General features: G+C 38.5%; 1 protein-coding gene across 1 annotated transcript in view; it reads left to right on the top strand.

The window, feature by feature from the left end:
• The first annotated feature begins 3,338 nt into the window (after positions 1-3,338).
• COG2 (component of oligomeric golgi complex 2) overlaps positions 3,339-18,047 on the top strand; it is a 30,046-nt gene continuing 15,337 nt past the window's right edge. The window contains exons 1-8 of the mRNA XM_015824909.1: positions 3,339-3,443; positions 8,483-8,644; positions 9,753-9,818; positions 12,062-12,142; positions 13,689-13,789; positions 14,880-14,988; positions 15,602-15,781; positions 16,259-16,383. Coding sequence (XP_015680395.1) covers positions 3,387-3,443; positions 8,483-8,644; positions 9,753-9,818; positions 12,062-12,142; positions 13,689-13,789; positions 14,880-14,988; positions 15,602-15,781; positions 16,259-16,383 — 881 coding nt within the window. The 5' untranslated portion in view covers positions 3,339-3,386. The remainder of the gene's footprint in view (positions 3,444-8,482; positions 8,645-9,752; positions 9,819-12,061; positions 12,143-13,688; positions 13,790-14,879; positions 14,989-15,601; positions 15,782-16,258; positions 16,384-18,047) is intronic.

The following is an 18,047-nucleotide window of genomic DNA, read 5'->3' as shown; positions in this document are numbered from 1 at the left end:
AACAAATAAAAATATTGCACATGGGTTTCTATCAAAAGCATGAGAAAACATGTTTATGAACTAAACAAATTCTATTTCAATGGGGTGATTCAGCTATCCAAAGAAACAAAATTGCTTACATATTTTTCATGTAAGCAAAAAAGATAATGTAAGAGCTTAGATTTGTTTTTCCCATGTGATTCCACTACCAGTTCCTACTTCTGGACAGTTAGCCCAACTTTCTGAGTTAACTCTATGGCAGAATCTAAACTAATCCTAAACTTGTTTTTGGAAATGGTCAGGAATTCTTCTGGCTTATTTGTTTAGGAAAGATTGTAATATCTTTTATGATTCTTACACACTGCTCAGTTAGTGCTATCCTCCTGACGGTAAATCCACAGAAAACTGACCAAAGTTTTTGCTTTCCTTATAAGCAATCCCAATTGCCTGTGTTCTGGCTTGCACCCAAGGGACGGTGTTGGTACTTCATATTCAGAGGGGGGTTTTTTCTCCCCATCTTCCCAAACTGAAGCTGAAGCTCAAATACTTGGGCCACCAAATGAGAAGATAAAAGAAAGGACCCTGGTGTTGGGAAAGATTGAAGTAAAAGGAGAAACGAGACAATGAGATGGTTAGACAGTATCATCAATGCAATGAACATGACTTGGGACAAACTCTGGGAGACAGTGATGGATGGGAGGGCGGCTGGCAGGCTATGGTTCATGGGGTTGCAAAGAGTCAGACATGACTTAATGACTGAACAACAACAATCATTTGCCAATCACAGCACTGCTCTGATTCGCAATGCTTTAGCATTGTCCCCCCCCACCCCCCTTATATCCTAGGGTTCGGCTACCAGGCCAGAGAAATGGCAGGCAAAGGAGGAGATTTGCACGCCTCTGCTTTGAGTCTTAAATCTCAAAAATTCTTAAATTCTCAAAAAATCTCATCCTGTTCAATTGTAAGATAGTGTTATAGTGTGCATGATAAAGCAGACTGCAACTTCATTCCACAGCAAATTGAAAGATGCCACAAGCCACACTGTGGTTTCTACTATATTTTCAGTCGCTTTGGAAGATTCCTAATTCCACACAAATTATTCAAAATGAGGCAGCAATTTGGCTTTTGTCCATCACTGCTAAGGATCAATAAAATAAGTCTCAATATAATAATACCTGATAGTCCAGTTTCTAACTGATGCCCACACAACCCTTTAACACAAGTTATGAACAAGCATAACGAACATTAAATTAATGGAAGGAAGAGAACAGTCACCTTTCTTATCAGCAGCTGAAAACAAATTTCTTACAGATAAGATTACCAGAATATAATTTTTTTAGGTTTTATTTTGTTACATGTTAAAAGAACAACTTTTGTTCACACATGAACGCATTTTCCTGTTCTGGAACAAGATGTATCCTTTTGGTCCCTTTGCCTGACAAATGCATGTTCTTCAATGCTCCTCTGACCATAATGTTCTTTGAAAAAAGCAGAATTGCTATTATATAATATCCTAACTTTCTGAAGAGGCTACTCATTGCTAAATCAATTGACCAAAAATACAGACTTTGTTAATAAATGGGGGGTAGATGGGTGTCAAGCCAGTGAGACTGGAACTTAAGGGCATAGCACAATGTTTCTCAACCTTTGAAACTTAAGGTGTATGGACTACAACTCCCAGAATTCCCCAACTGCCCACCCATTCAGGAAAGCAATGGGGCAGGTCATCATTATGAAGGTTGAAGAATTAGAGAATAAAGAGGCCGCCTCAGGCAGGGAAATTGGGAATAAGTAATCAGTTTAACCACAATCAATTGGAGTGTTACAATATCTTGATTGTACAAGATTCAGTTCATTAGAAAAGCACTGCAGGCAAAGGCATTTCTATGATATGTTTACATACAATCACACATGTATCAGCTGAGTATAAATTTTTATTCCAACAAATGTCTGAATCAACCATTAGATTTCCAGAAGAACCCATATTACCACTGAATTCCCTGCTCTTTAATTTATCCTCAGTCCTTTTATTATTATGCCGGAATACAACTGAGGCTTGTAAAGGCACAGCTTTACTATGCTTATCTTGATCTGATAAAATTGCTCTAATGGTCTACTGAGTCATTATTTCCTGCAGGCTTCCCATAACTAAGCCATTATCCTGGAACAGCTCACATTTCAAAAGGAATAAGTTAAATAGTTTCTTCGGTCCCTGTGCTTTTCTGTTTAAAAAGCACACAGCAAATTTCAATACCAGCATCAAACAAGCAACAATATATTATCATTACTAAAAGCCTGCACCCAGCAGCCAAAGGAAATAAAAGCTTTGAAATATGAAACATGACAAATCCACTCTTTAGCATGAAGACTCCCTACATGACAGGATGATCTCTGTGTTAAGGAACTTTTAGGGCCAGATGTGATCCTGCTATTAATGGCAAATAATTATCTTCGGAAACTGTTTGAATTCAACTCTAAGTTCAAAGATACCAGACCATAACAGAAGAAAAGCTGGTATTTTGTGTTTCAAACATAATGTGTGTGTATGTCAAAATCTGCAAGACAGAGGATGCAGTGCTGCGACTGGTGCCCCATTCTTTCTCATGTGCGTGTCAGGTGTCATACAGCCGCAGGTACAAAACGAGCAGGCTTTTTGTGGGTCACGCTTGCACCTGCTTTCTTGCTCCCCTGCTGACATCACTGGTTCGCAGGTGTCAAATCAATTCGGTAAAGTACAAAAGCCCCAGAAATAAAGTTCTGCAGCTCATGCAGAATTAGACCGTGGCTGTTAGCAGCATATTAAAATCAGATGACACAGCGATTCAAGAATGAGTCGAGGGCGCTTTAATGCGGCAGAGAAAAGGCTCCCTCCCAGGTAGACATGCAGGGACTCCACGCGATCATCCAAGCGGAAAGCGGGCTTCCTCTCTCTTCCCAAGCGCTTGCATGCCCAGAAGCAAAGCTTTCCAAACCGGCCACTCTCTGAGTTGCACGGCGGACCGACTTCCCCCTCAGCGCAGTGAAGCGAGACGCCTTGGCGTCGCATCCCTCGGCTTCTAATCATGGGTAGGCAACCTCGGCTCTTTTATGACTCATGGACTTCAACTCCCAGAATTCCTGAGTCAGCATAGCTGACTCAGGAATTCTGGGAGTTGAAGTCCATGAGTCATAAAAGAGCCGAGGTTGCCTACCCCTGTTCTAGGTACTTCAGGCGGTGGCTTCGTTTCTTCCGTGGCTGCAGTGGGCCCGAAAGCCTCCAGGGGCCGCTCTTGAGCACCCGAGAAGGCCAGGCCGGATCCCGACGTCGTCGTCTGGCGGAAGTGCCTTCCCTTTCCCCCCCCCTCCCCCGCCCCGAGGAGGCGGGTTGCGGGGACGTGGCTGCTGCGGGTGGCTGCCGCTCGGGCGCGATGAACCTGCCGCGGGGACCCGACAACTTGTGCTTCGATAAGGATGAGTTTATGAAGGTGAGGCGGGCGGGAGGGCTCGGGAGAGGGCGGAGGGCTGGGCCGAAGCTCCGGCGCTGGGCTGGGGAGGCAGCTGGAGGGCAACGGAGGCCGAGTCCCTTGCGGGACGCCCGGGCAGGCAGGCAGGCAGGCACCTGTCCTCACCTGGACCCCTTCAAAGGCGGAGGCGGAGAAGCTCCTCTTTCTCCTTCGGGGCAGGGAAGCCGCGCTCTTTTAAACCCTAAACACCCACACAGCCCCTCCAGACGTGACCCAGTTCCCTTTTGGACGAAAGGCTACGGAAAGGCCCACGGAGGTTTACGTCACTCCAAAAGGGGTCCCTAGCCAGACGACCACACGCCTCGGGGGTACCCTGGTCCACTAGAGCTTTCAAATTCATCTCAGTTTCAACCAATTACAAAAACACCCTCTGCCCCAAGAAATACCCTGACTAGGTTGGGGAATCAAAATAGTCCAGGAGGCAGGAGTAAACCACTTTTTACACTGTCGAAAAGTATCCACGAAGTGCTCAGGAGCCTTCAGATAAGAGACTTTAGTTTTTATGAAACCCTATAAATGGGCTTGTCAACGTGTTGTAGTCTTATGTGTGATTTGATGTGTGTGGGTGTCTGTATGCTTGACACGGGCAAGGATGGCATGCTATTGTTTATTTGGTTTGTATGCCTTTTCAGGTAGTCCTTGACTTAGGACCGTAATTGAGCCCAACATTTCTGTTGTTAAGTGAGACATTTGTTAAGTGCGTTTTGTCCCATTTTACGATCTTTCTTGCCACCGTTGTTAAGTGAATCACTGCAGTTGATAAGTTGGTAACACGGTTGTTAAGTGAATCTGGTTTCCTCATTGGTTTTGCTTGTCAAAAGGTTGCAAAAACTGATCACATGACCCGGGACGCTGCAGTGGGCATAAGTATGAACCAGTTGCCAAGCAGCTGAATTTTGATCACATGATCATGGGAATGTTACAAAGGTCATAAGTGTGAAAAATGGTCATAAGTCACTTTTTTCAGTGCTGTGGTAACTTTGAACAGTCACTAAATGAACTGTTGTAAGTTGAGGACTACCTGTATTTCATCTAGGAGAGCTGAGTAGTTCACAACTGATTAAAAACAATCCAGTGACAGTCCTTGCTTACTAACCATTCATTTAGTGAAGATTCAGCAGCTCTGAAGTAGACTCACAATTGGTTCTCAAAGTTGCGGCCGTCGCAGTTTCCCTATAGTCACATGATTGCAGTTCAAGCATTTGGCAACTGGTGCACATTTACAATGGATGCAGCTCCTGTGGTCACATGATCATTTGCAAAGTTCCTGTTGGCTTCCCACAAGCAAAGTCAATGAGAAATTGGCAAGAGGTTGCAAGTCATGGTCTACAGCTAGCTACAACTGATAAATTGCCATTGCAAGCCAGACACGGTCACATGATTTTTCACTTTATGAGTATGTTACTTAGTGATAGTTACTGGTCCCAATTGCAATCAGTAAATGAGTACCCATAAAAACTAATTAAAAAAAATATACAAGCATAAAACCATTGGTCAATTTGAAATAAAAAAGCAGGTAGTCCTTGACTTACAAAAGTTCATTTAGTGACTGTTCGAAGTTATAGCGGCACTGAAAAAAAATGACTTACAACTGTTTCTCACACGACCATTGCAGCATCCCCATGGTCACGTGATCAATATTCAGATGCTTGGCAACCAATTCATATTTATGACAGTTGCTGCATCCCAGGGTCATGTGATCCCCTTTTGTGACCTTCTGAGAAAATCAGTGGGGAAGCCAGATTCACTTAACAACCATGTTATTAACAACAGCAGTGATTCACTTAGCAACTGTGATAGGTCGTAAAATGGGGGCAAAATTCACTGAACAAATATCCAGCAACAGAAATTTTGGGCTCAATTGTGGTCGTAAGTTGAAGACTACCTGTATTCAAGATCATCAGCAGAATACATCGTTATGTCAGCTCAATGCAGGCATTGTAAAAGCTCTCCACTACTGTCAGACCATCATAAAAGTTTTTATCTGTAAAATTCCTACAGACATCTGATTAAGCAATCATATTATTGATGATTGTTTTTATCTTGGTTATTTCTTGTAAGCTTCACAAAATTGTATTGAGTTGGGCAGGAATATCAATTCTTTAAATGTTTAAAAATTAACTATTGTGATATAGAATAATAGATTAAAATACATATTCTGCCTGCATTCCAGAAAGTCAAGATGGCATATATATAAATTCCTGTGTCTCCTACCACATACCCCTTTTTTCCCTGTGAGGTAAATCATGTTAAGAGATTGTAATTAGTCCAAAGTTATCCAGTTCATTTAATTTATCATTCTAACCATTAAACCATAGTAGCTGTAAGAGTGAGTAGATTTTTGGTCTGACTCAACACAAGTATATTCCATAAATTAGAATAGAGCTGGAAGGGACCTTGGAGGTCTTCTAGTCCAGCCCCCTGCTCAAGCAGGCGAGGAGAACCTATACCATTTCAGACAAGTGACTGTCTAGTCTCTTCTTAAAAACCTCCAGTGACGGAGCGCCCACAACTTCTGAAAGCAAGCTGTTCCACTGGTTAATTGTCCTCACTATGCTTTGGAGAATAATTTGATGCCCTCTTCTTGGTGGCAGCCCCTCAAATACTGGAATACTGCTATCATGTCACCTCTGTTTCTTCTTTTCTTTAGATTAGCCAAACCAAGTCCTGCAGCCATTCTTTGTATGTTTTAGTCTTCAGGCCTTTGATCATTTTAGTTGCTCTTCTCTGAACTATAGTGTGTACATACTGAGAAAATGGAAGACAAATTGAACTTGAAATTATATCAGCACCTAGCTATTCATCCAAACATTTGACTCACTAATTGTTACATACAGCTCTGTATATTTTTCTTGCTCATTGGAATTCTTGTTTGTTTTATATTAACCTAACTAACTATCAGGCAGCACGAGACCTCAGTGGTGAAGATGCTGGGCTTGTCAGCTGAAAAGTCGGCAGCCTTGGTTTGAGACCTGTGCATGGCTGGCTCAGGAATTCTGGGAGTTGAAGTCCACGAGTCATAAAAGAGCCAAGGTTGCCTACCCCTGGGCTAGTGAAATAAAATCTGTGGGGACTCCTTTCCTAATTAACTACATCTAGACCTGAGATGTTAGAATATATGCAGCCCAGGTAGTATGTTGTAGGAGCTGTTAGAAATGAATTTGGCTTGAAAAGAACAGTATAGGTATAAGTAGAGCAATGTTGTATTAGACCTAAATCCAATAGTTACCTAAGTTTATTTAAAACATTTATATAGCCATCTTATAACCAAGTCTGGGAGCCTCCCCAATCAAAATTTAAAGCAACATACAAAAGCGTATTAAATGTATGCCTCAACACATGAAAAACAAAAAAAATTCCAAACGGTCAAACTTTTGATGTGCGGTCATCTAATCTTAGCCCAGTGCTTGGGGGAAGAGCCAGGTTTTCAAAGTTTTATGAAAGGCTAGCAGGGTAGAGACCTGCCAAAGTTCAGGGGGCAGGGTATTCCAGAGAGCAGGGGCTGTCACGGAAAAGGTGCACTTCCTAGCTCCTGTCAATTGGCAATATTTAGAAGACACTAGGAGTGTGCCCACCCTAGCTGACCTGGTAGGAATGGATAGAAGTCCTTAGTGAAAGGCAGTCCTGCAGATAAACTGGCCTTGTGCCATATAGGTGTGTAGGACATGACCAGGCTGAGCTGAAGGAGGGGTCAAACGCAGCATCTTGAGGGGTCAAACGCAGCTGAAGGAGGGGTCAAACGCAGCATTCACGTCCACAAAGGATCTAAGTCCAGCCCACCTGGATTTCCACTGACTCTTATCTACCAGCAATTTGTTTTGACCATTAGTAGTTGAGATTCTGGGAGAGAGCTTAAGCTTGCAATAAACCTTTATATTCATTTGAATTGCCTGGATTTTCTGACTTCCCGCAGCTTGACAATAATAGGTCTTTAAAGGTAATGACCAGCACCTTGAATTGCACCCAGAAAGAAACTGGAATGTATTCCACCAGTGACTAAATAGATGCCTGTGTGAAAGCCAAATGGATGATATTTTTGAGATTCAGAATCACGCTGACTTTGATAGTAAAGGTATAGTTGTAGTGTGTTCATGCCCATTGAATGCTTATATTGTATGAACTTGGATAATTTTCTTTGAAGACTTCCTAGGTCATCATTATATATTGTGGCATTGAATTTTCTAGTTTGGGAAGCAAGAAGTACAGTACTAACGTCTAAAATCCCCTTATCGTTTAGCTCCATTTGTTGATTCTAGATTTTATTTTTTCCAATCAAGCCAAATTTTATATCCCCAGCCTAGACCAACAACTTAATGATTACACAGCATTGATATACTTAGTGTTGCCTTGCTATGCCTGCAGAAAGGTCAAGAACATACACTGATCTCTGAATTCAAAGCTCCTCAATTGCTTCCTTAGAACTCATCCCAAGTTGTCATATGTAAATTTTCCTCCTGTTAAAAAGAACCCAAAACCACCTAGAATAAACTCAAAACAACAGATTATTTATGACTTCACCCTGTCCTTCAGCAGTACAACTTTGAAAGGGCACCTTGGTAATCAGTTCATTGTCTCTTCAGGAAGTTTCATAAGCATATTAGTTAAATATCAATTAAACAATGTCACCTGGTGGAATGCAGAAAGCAGGCTGTCTCTTTCACAATGCCTGCCCTCTGGAGGACAGTTCCCCCAAGATTTGTATTGCCCTCATCTTTAAAAAAAAGTCCTTCTTTCCCCACGATTTGAGTCAAGAATGGGTAATGGACCCCTGTGCTATGCTTTTGTTTCTGAATAATTGATTGTTTTCCCAGTCTTTCTCATTCGATGATATGTAGAGATAGCCCTATAATGCACGCTACCCATTGTCCTAGCATTGCAGTGGCCTATATATTTCATAAATAAGTAAATCCTGTTTTTTTTTTAAAAAATAAAGAATTACAGTTTGTATGATAGATCATTTCTCAACAATTATGCTCATTTTATACTTTTCTCTTTCGCAGCCAGACTTCGATGTTGATCACTTTGTGTCAGAGTGCAGAAAACGTGTTCAGTTGGAAGAACTTCGTGATGACCTTGAATTATACTACAAGCTTCTTAAAACCGCCATGATTGAATTAATAAACAAGGATTATGCAGACTTTGTTAATCTCTCTACCAACCTGGTAAATTGTCAGATTGCCTTACATGTGTTTAGTGCATATTATACCATTTATATTATATATTCCCCGAGCATCTAAGATTAAATATGCCATAGAAAGAAATGTCATTGCAAATAAAATTATTTATGATGAGGTCCAATTTAAATCCACAATGGTTAAGTTAGTTGTATGACTAGTTATCCTATTAGTTTCAATGTGACTTTAAGAGTTTCTGGTCTAGTTCCAAGCTATTTAACAGGCTGCCTGCAGTCTGATAATGTACCCTGTTGAGAAGAGAGCATGTGGCACATGGTAGATGCACATTTTAGCACGTAGGCTCTCCAGAGCAGGCAATTTGTGACCTAAATAAAGAACAAAGTGATTTGCTACTGAGTTATATATTTATTTATTTATAAAATTTATTGGCTGCCCATCTTACCACAGGGTATATTGTCTGCTTTTTTTTCTGTCAGTAAATATTTCATTTCAAAAGTAAGCACTGAAAGATTTGTAGCATACAATAAGTAAGCAAATGCCATGTTACCACAGGAAATATCTACCAGTAAAAAATCAAAGATATACAATAAAGCCAAAATGTCTCAAAGTACTAAAAAATAAGAGATCGAGAGATACAAGCGCCCCAAAAGTGGAAGCATTCACAGCCACAATGACATCAAAATGACAAAAAAAAAATGTGTTGTGATACAAACTCTGCACTTTTATATTACATGTAAGGAGTTTACATGACCCGGCAATATATGTGTTTTATCCCTTGCCTACCACCACCACCCCCAATCAGCTTTCTGTGAAAACTGGCTATTTAATAAAGCTAGTGCTGGTGTTAGGACTAAAATGGGCAGTCCCTAGAAATATAGCATATAAAGAAAAGTTGACCGTAGATACATTTTTAAACATTTGCTCTCAGTAGAAATGGAATACATTACAGAATCTGTTTCACATGCCTAATATTTGACGTTTAGTTTTAACACACAAAAAATTAGAAAATAAAACATCAACAACTAGAATATATCAGTAAAGAAGCGAGAGGAAAAAAATGAAATACCTAAAAACATTCCTTTGATTTTATTTTTAACTGCTCATTAATAGTAATATGTTTTGGGAATTTCTTTAGGTTGGCATGGACAAAGCCCTTAATCAGCTTTCAGTGCCTTTGGGACAGTTGCGAGAAGAAGTTATGGTATGTTCTGAAATATTTTCTAATGTAAAGGCTATAGGTGCCTCATAGATATTTTATAATCCTGTAAATAACGCTTTATAGACAGGGTTTTTTTAAAGGTTGGAATTTAAGAATTCCAAAACAAAATGTTCAACATTTTAAGAACATCTCTGCATGGTAAGAAAAAAAAACCTGAAAATATCAACAATGGAACAGAATTTATAGTTATTATGCATTTAGCTATTTACAGTAGATTCCCATCTTTATTATTTTTGTAAAAAAAATTCAGATGATGAACATTTTATTTATTAAATTTATATGCCACTCATCTTACTTTGCAAAGTTACTCTGGGTGGCTTACAGTTAAAATCATAATAGTTGTTGCAATTAAAACCACAATAGTCAACATATCTAATATTCCAAATTAGGCCCAAAGTCACTTAACTAGTATTTTTGTGTAATCCAGGACTAGAACTCATGGTATAGTAGTATCTAGCTTGGGCCACTAGACCAAACCAGCTATTCAGTTATTCATTAATAGCTAAGTTTTCCAGAGTTATATACATGGATAAATACTTTTTTTTAGAATAATAAACAACTGGATTTGTAAATCAGTACTTAATTCAAGACGTATTAAACATATACATTTACTCTCATTTGTGAATGACTGCAAAGTATTACATTTTCTTAGCACGTAGGTCTGTTGAAATTATCTTTTTCTGTTGAGCTGAAATTTTAAAGTGCCTAAGTCAAACTTTGTCTTGCATTGAATAAGAAGAGCAAATAATAAATCAGTACTATGGGATGTTATGATACGTTTATATGATAAGATTTTTTTCAAGTTAAAATAACTGGGTTGAGAGCTCAGCAAATGATTTATAATACTTGGGACTTACTCTGTATGTTTTCAATTAAGCAATTTTAACTATAGTCCCACACATTATATTTTTGTTGAACACCTGTTTACTCTAGGAGAAAGGCTGAAAAATCAACTGAATTTTCTCTGAATCATTTCTAAAAAGATTTAATCTGTGGTCTGCCAAGATCTCCAAATTTTTCTTACAAGAAATATAGCTAAGCCAGGCACCTCTTATCTTGCATTTATACATTTGGTTCTTCCTGCCTAGGTGCAGAATTTTATGTATCCTGACACTGAACAACATTTTGTTGGATAGGGTCCAATGTTCAAATGTATCAAGATTCTTGACATTTGATCATAATCAGATATCATAATCAGAGTGCTCATAAAATATTCAGATGACATAAAGCTTGGGGGAGATTGCTGTTACCACCTAAAATCACACTGATTCTTGATATCTGATTCCCTCATCTAAGTCATTCATGAAGATGTCAAACGGTATTGAGTCCCAGACAAAACCTGAGGTACCTCACTTCATATCTCCTACCATGTGGACATAGACCCATTATGGATCACGTGTTGGCTACTATTGTTTAGCCAACTGTGAATCCATTTGGAAATAGTTCCATCTAGGCCGTTTCTTCCAGTTTTTAAGAAAAAAACTATGGTGTAATTTAAGTATTTATTACATTTATAAGGCCACCCAATTCTACACAAAAGTAGAGGGGATTCAAAATGCTATCAAATGATGTTTCACTTTAGTTCTCTTTAAAATGAATCCGAGTAGGTGAATCTATTAAGGAAGCCAGTGTGGATAATTGTGCTGAGTGTTCCATTGCAGATATACTATTTATGATCTTACCATTAAAAATACCAGGTTTTAGAAAGTGAAATACTCTATTTTCTTTGGGTTTATTTTATTCTTAGATATATAAGTTAAGACTTTCCTGTTTTGAGAATCCAACAATGTGGATAAGAATGCTAACACAGTCAATTAAAAATAAATTTAAGAAAGTAAGAGTTCCTTGCTTAATAATTTTTAGCTTTAGTTTGTATGAAATTAAAAGTAGGAGCTATTATTAAAGCCCAGGAAGTCATGCAGGAATAATTGGATGACCTAAAAAATTGAAATGATTGAAATGAAATGAAATTGTTGGAATGAATATGAACCACTCATGCACAAAGATAACTGATGTAATTTGTTGATACTGGAACAATTCTTATTCTACAAAATGTCATGACATTGTATAGTTGAAGTACTGCTTGGACACTTTTTTGGCTAAAATTTCTTGGCTTTTTCTTAAGATGTTGTCCATTTGCAAAATGTATTGTGTTAATAGGTGCATGTTTTGTTGTTTCATTAAAGAAACATTGTGAAGCTTACACTTTTGTTGATGTTCCATAGAGTCTTAAGTCATGTGTTAGTGAAGAAATACGTGCAATTGATGACCGTTTGTCTAAACAAGAAGATATCAGGGAAAAAAAGGTATTTGATTGTATTTGTACATCAAAAGAGCAACATAAGTAGATGAAAATGAATGTATCTCTGTTTTGAAATCTAATCATTAAATCATGTTGTTTTTTTGGAAACCTGGTGAAATTTGGCTGTTTCAGAAAGTGAATGGAAAATTGCTATAAATGGAGATCTGTCCTATGATGCATGTGTTTTGTATTTGATTATTTTTCTGGCACAAAGGTTTTTTTTGTAGATTTGTTTATTTATTTACTACTTTTGATCTTATTGTAGGCTGATAGGTGACTGCTCAGAGTGCCTTTACTGCTTGGAGTACCATCTACATGCTAGTTATTTGTGCTATCCTTTAAGACAGCAAACTGAAAAGTTGGCTAATTCTAGTTCCAGATTTACCTTATAAGATTATTATTTCTAATATAGTTTATATTTCCCATTTGTAAAGTATAGAATGCATTCAAATATGTTCTTTGGGGGACTTATATAAGCATTTGTATATGCATACATTGTGCTATTTCCTTTTGGGGTAGGCAAAGTAGAAATGAATAGAATAGAACAGAACAGAACAGAATAGAAAGGGACCTTGGAGATCTTCTAGTCCAGCCCCCTGCTCAAGCAGGAGAACCTATACCAGTGATGGCGAACCTTTTAGAGACCGAGTGCCCAAACTGCAACCCAAAACCCACTTATGCATCGTCGAGTACCGGAGAAATAAATCATTGGCTGGGTGTGGCCAATTGGGTGTGGCCCATTGGGTGGGCGTGGCTACTGTGGTGACGGCAGACTGGGTGGGACTAAAAAGTTCAATCAATCAATTCCAACTTTGCAAGATCTTTTTTTTTTCCGGGAGAAGTTGAAATTGACTGATTGATTGAACTTTTTTTTTTTTTGCACACAGCAGTGAAGGCCTAAAACGAAAAGATTTTATAAAACCCAACTGAAGGCCTAGGACTGGGGCGACGGCGCGTGTGCCCACAGAGAGGGCTCTGAGTGCCGCCTCTGGCACCTGTGCCATAGGTTTGCCACCACTGACCTATACCATCTCAGACAAGTGACTGTCTAGCCTCTTTTTAAAAATCTACATTGATGGAGCACCCACGATTTCTGGGGGCAAGCTATTCCACTGATTAATTGTCCTCACTGTCAGGGAGATTAGCCAAAGAAAGTAAAGATATAAGAACTACATCTCTTTTGCCCCAATCCCATTCTCTATACCTCTCTATGTCTTTCTGTCCTTGCTTCCAGCACAGCCATACATTGCTTCCTGCATTCCCTTTTGTTCCTCTCTTTAAAAAATCTCATCAGTTCCCTCCAATTACAACTTTCTCAGTTTTCTCCTTCCTCTTGACTCATTCACTCTGCTCTTGTATAATGCTTTGCAATTTAATCCTTGTACATTCTCTCAGTTCACTTCAACATACTTTTTGCTGTGTTCAGAAATATCGGTATCTAGCAGACAGTAATCAGAGAAAATTGATATAGCAGAGCCAGACTATTTTAGGTTTAAAGGCAGATCAAAATCAACCTTAAAAACAGTTATATCTGCTTTTTTTAAAATTAGGTCTGTGTCTTGAGACTTATTCAAGTTATTAAATCAGTTGAGAAGATAGAGAAAATTCTACACTCCCAAAATTCAAAAGAAACATCATTAGAAGTAAGCAGGTATGACAATTAAATTTTATTTTCATTCACCAATTTGTTTTTCTTTGGATATGTTTAGCAATAACGTATAATTGGTCTTTTTATAATTATATGATAAAATAATAAGTTCCACTAAACATTTAGAAGAGCATATCTTTGCTTCCCAAAAGACCAGTATGGGATAACATATTTATTTTCTCAGGGCTTTCTCGAATAAACTAATTGAATATTGAGGCTATGGGTCTCTAAAAACTCTTTTCAAAAAATGCAGCCGTAGTCATAATATTTTCCCTGAATTACTATTACTGCTATATGCATATCAACAAATTTAATGATTTAATTTATGTAATATAATTTGTGTGTTTTTATATTCCTATATACATGAGTAGCCCAATCTTTCTGAAATTTATATGAGTCCTCCATGGCTGATGATGCTGTGTATGCTTTATAAGACACGGTTTTCTTCTTTTCTCTGAGGGAAAACGAGTGTTTAAAAAGAAGCTGTTCTAAAACTAATTCAGATGCATATGATCAGCCACAGGTACACTGTTGTTAAAAAAATGGCCCAAGTTTCATGGCTTAAGGCAGAAGTCCCCAACCTTTAGGGCACCAGGGACCAGTTCCATGGAGAAAGGTTTGTCTGCGGATCAGAGGGGCCGTGGTTTTGTGTGCTGCCTGCATCCCACGGATGGGGCTTTGGTGCGGACCAGTTGCTGGCATGCCACGGCCCGGTACTGGTCCACGGACGGGGGTTGGGGATCCCTGGCTTAAGGAATTATTTCTCTAGGTAAATGAAAAGCTGTCACTCATTTATTTACATGAGGGGAAATAAAGGTGGGGCTTGGGCCACTGTAATCGTGTGATCTAGGTCTGTTCCCTCTTGTAGTAATTTCAGCTATTACAATTCAAAGCTATTCCTTTCCTAAGCTGCGGAGCCTTCTTATTGGGTCTATTGGTCCTGCTAAATTTAGTGCTGATAGTTCAGAACAGATTACAGAAACTCCCCTTCTATATATTTATATACTCAAACACAGGGAAAGAGAGAAATGGAGAAATAAATTATGTACTGTTTTTTATACTGAATTTATGTCTTTCTGTGTGCCAATTCAAGTCCACTTCTGACCGGACAGATTTTAGAGAGAATCGCTACCGAATTCAACCAGTTGCAATTTCATGCGGTACAGAGCAAAGGAATGCCCCTTTTAGATAAACTGAAACCAGTAAGTATGCTATCTGGTTTAACACCCACAGCAACATTGCTTTCTATTTTATTGTGAGTCTTTTTACTAATCAGCTTTAAATAGGTTTGAGTTAAATGATGCCATCCAAAGGAATGGCAGTCTTTGGTGCATATTTGAGATCAAAACAAAACAGAAAAATATAAAATATATCGGTTACACTCCTGTCGCCTAGGGAATGTCAAGGGGATTCAGTTTACATTTAACTTTAAATCAAGTAAAAGCAATCCATTAAAAGCAATATATTTCAATAAGTATATGCTTCAAATACCAAATAAATGCTTCTTAAAAATAATTGCTTGTATTTATGGTAACGTTTAGATGCGAATATTAATTAAATGGAATCTTAGTTTCCCTTTCAGTTGCTATATTATTCTCTTGCTTGCCTTAAAGACTAACAAATACTTTGTCGCTTAAGCTTCAATGGACTGTTAGCCAGCAACCCATGATTCATAATCAGTTTGTTTAATCTGATATTAATTATATTATTCTTGAGAATAATATGCACTTTTAAATAAATTAATGATATTAATGAATCTCATTCATTTTCCCAATGCAGTTAACAATTGTCCTCATTCTGTTTTGAAAATCATAGCGTATAGTTGGCATAACAGCAACACTGCAGCAATCTCTAGAAGGGCTGCTGTTAGAAGGACTTCAGACCTCTAACATCGACATAATACGACATTGCCTACGTACCTATGCAACAATAGACAAAACACGGGATGCCGAGGCATTAGTTGGCGAAGTCCTTGTGAAACCATATATAGACGAGGTAAGTGATGCTAGAGGGAACTGATGGAAGAACGGACACTATCCATATCTGTGACTCTTCGTTTTACAAAAGAAGGAAAAGAGTGGACTCTTTTATGCAAGTTTCAAGCAGAGATTAACATAAGTTGGAGACTGATATATGTTAGGGATACTTTAATTTGGATTTCTGCACTGAGCAGGTAGTTGGACTCAGTGGCCCTGCCAGCTCTGATTTTCCAAAAGCTAGAGCAGAAAGCAGCATGATTATCACTGAATAGCATTGGAGTTACCAGTGATAAAAGAAGGCTGTTAATTATGTGACATGTATTAAAAATCGCAGATAAATCTTTTAGGCTGAATTAACCACTATCCTCCTCCCGTAAAATTAACATATTGAGCATGCTGTATAAAAACAGGGATTGGGACTGTAGGCTCAAAGTGTCTTTTTTAAAAATGTGTGAACTTTAGTTTGAGGTTTGACACTGAGGCTTTTTCATAGGTGATTATAGAACAGTATGTTCAGTCTCATCCAAATGGTCTCCAGACTATGTATTCAAAATTGCTGGAGTTTGTTCCTCTCCATTGCCGTCTCTTACGTGAGGTAACAGGAGGAGGCATTTCAAGGTAATTTAAATCTGTTTTTTTCCTTGTTGTTACATTTTGTTAACAGATTTCTGTTAGCTTCTGTTAAACAGTCTTTAAATTATATGAACAGAGGCTCTGATGGCCAGGGAGTGATCTTTAGTATTCATTATCTTCGGTAATAAATAGATATCTGCTGACTGTATTTCATTGCAATGTAGCTCATTTTAATGATTAAGAAAAAATAGTGTCAATATTCTTTTCTCACCCACTTTACCATGACTAATACTTTATATTTGTGATTTATCATGCAGAAAGTCACATTAGTTATTTGTCATCTTGAATATCTAATCTTATCCTTACTTTACTTGGCATAATGATTTTTTTTTAGTCCTAGATCCAAGTCTTTCACATAGGATTCATTTCTAACTTTTAAGAAGTACTCTGCAATCAGTTTTTCCTCACCATTTTTTTAATGTATCCCCCCAAAATAATACAGTATTTCTGTGAGATGTAGGGATGTAATTTAATGTATTTTCATTGTGGTTTGGATAGTTACTATTTGATTTATTTTAATTTCAGCGCAGTGTTTATGTATGTGGATGTGACAGAAAATTATGGCATTCCTAGACAGGGCCATGAAAATCTAGGAACTGTTTGTTTCAAGTTCAAGTAGTTCGTTTATGAGGGCCAAAATCACATCAAGAGATATATCCAAGATCAGTGATAACGAACCTTTTAGAGACTGAGTGCCCAAACTGCAACCCAAAACCCACTTATGCATCGTCGAGTGCTGGGTGGGTGTGGCCCATTGGCTGGGTGTGGCCAATTGGGTGGGCATGCCCCATTGGGTGGGCGTGGCTGTGGTGGTAATGGCAGACTGGGTGGGACTAAAACATTCAATCAATCAATTCCAACTTTGCAAGATCTTTTTTTTCCTCTGAGAAATTGAAATTGACTGATTGAACCTTTTTTTTTTTTTTTTTGCACACAGCGGCAGAGGCCTAAAGCGAAAAGGTTTTATAAAACCCAGCTGAAGGCCTAGGACTGGGGCGACGGCGCACGTGCCCACAGAGAGGGCTCTGAGTGCCGCCTCTGGCACCCGTGCCATAGGTTCGCCACCACTGTCCAAGATGGTGTATTTAATTCATCACATATTTTGAAAAATGGGCAATTGCTACATTAGAGAATATATAGGGTGGAAGATAGTCTGTTTCTTTCTACAATTTGTAAAATGATCTTTGAGATTTCAAGGCAGGTTCTAACAGTTTTAAAATGATTTTCAAATTGGCTTATACAATAACAGTAACAGCTCTGATATGTAATAAATTTCTAATTCAGCTATAAGTTTATTGCAGTATAATAGAATACATTTTTAATTCCTAGTGAAATAAAATGAATTCAAGCCTCATAAATTCATTTGTTAACAATGTTTAATTTTTATTTATTTATTTATTTATTTACCCACCTTTATTATTTTTACAAATAACTAAGGTGGTAAATATATCCTGGCTCCCTGCTATGTATCAACAGCCCTGCCTGAGCTGGCTGACGTGATAGCCGGGGTGGCGGTTGGGACCCCCAGACTTATGGTCTTGGGGGATTTCAACCTGCCATCAGTGGGTGAGACGTCGGCGGCAGCTCAGGAGTTCTTGGCTTCCATGACGGCCTTGGACTTGACCCAATTAATACATGCCCCCACTCAC

This window comes from Protobothrops mucrosquamatus, unplaced genomic scaffold, assembly GCF_001527695.2.
Source record: "Protobothrops mucrosquamatus isolate PMUCROS unplaced genomic scaffold, P.Mucros_1.0 scaffold2411, whole genome shotgun sequence".
Taxonomy (NCBI): domain Eukaryota; kingdom Metazoa; phylum Chordata; class Lepidosauria; order Squamata; family Viperidae; genus Protobothrops; species Protobothrops mucrosquamatus.
This window is presented reverse-complemented; position numbering and strand designations above follow the sequence as displayed.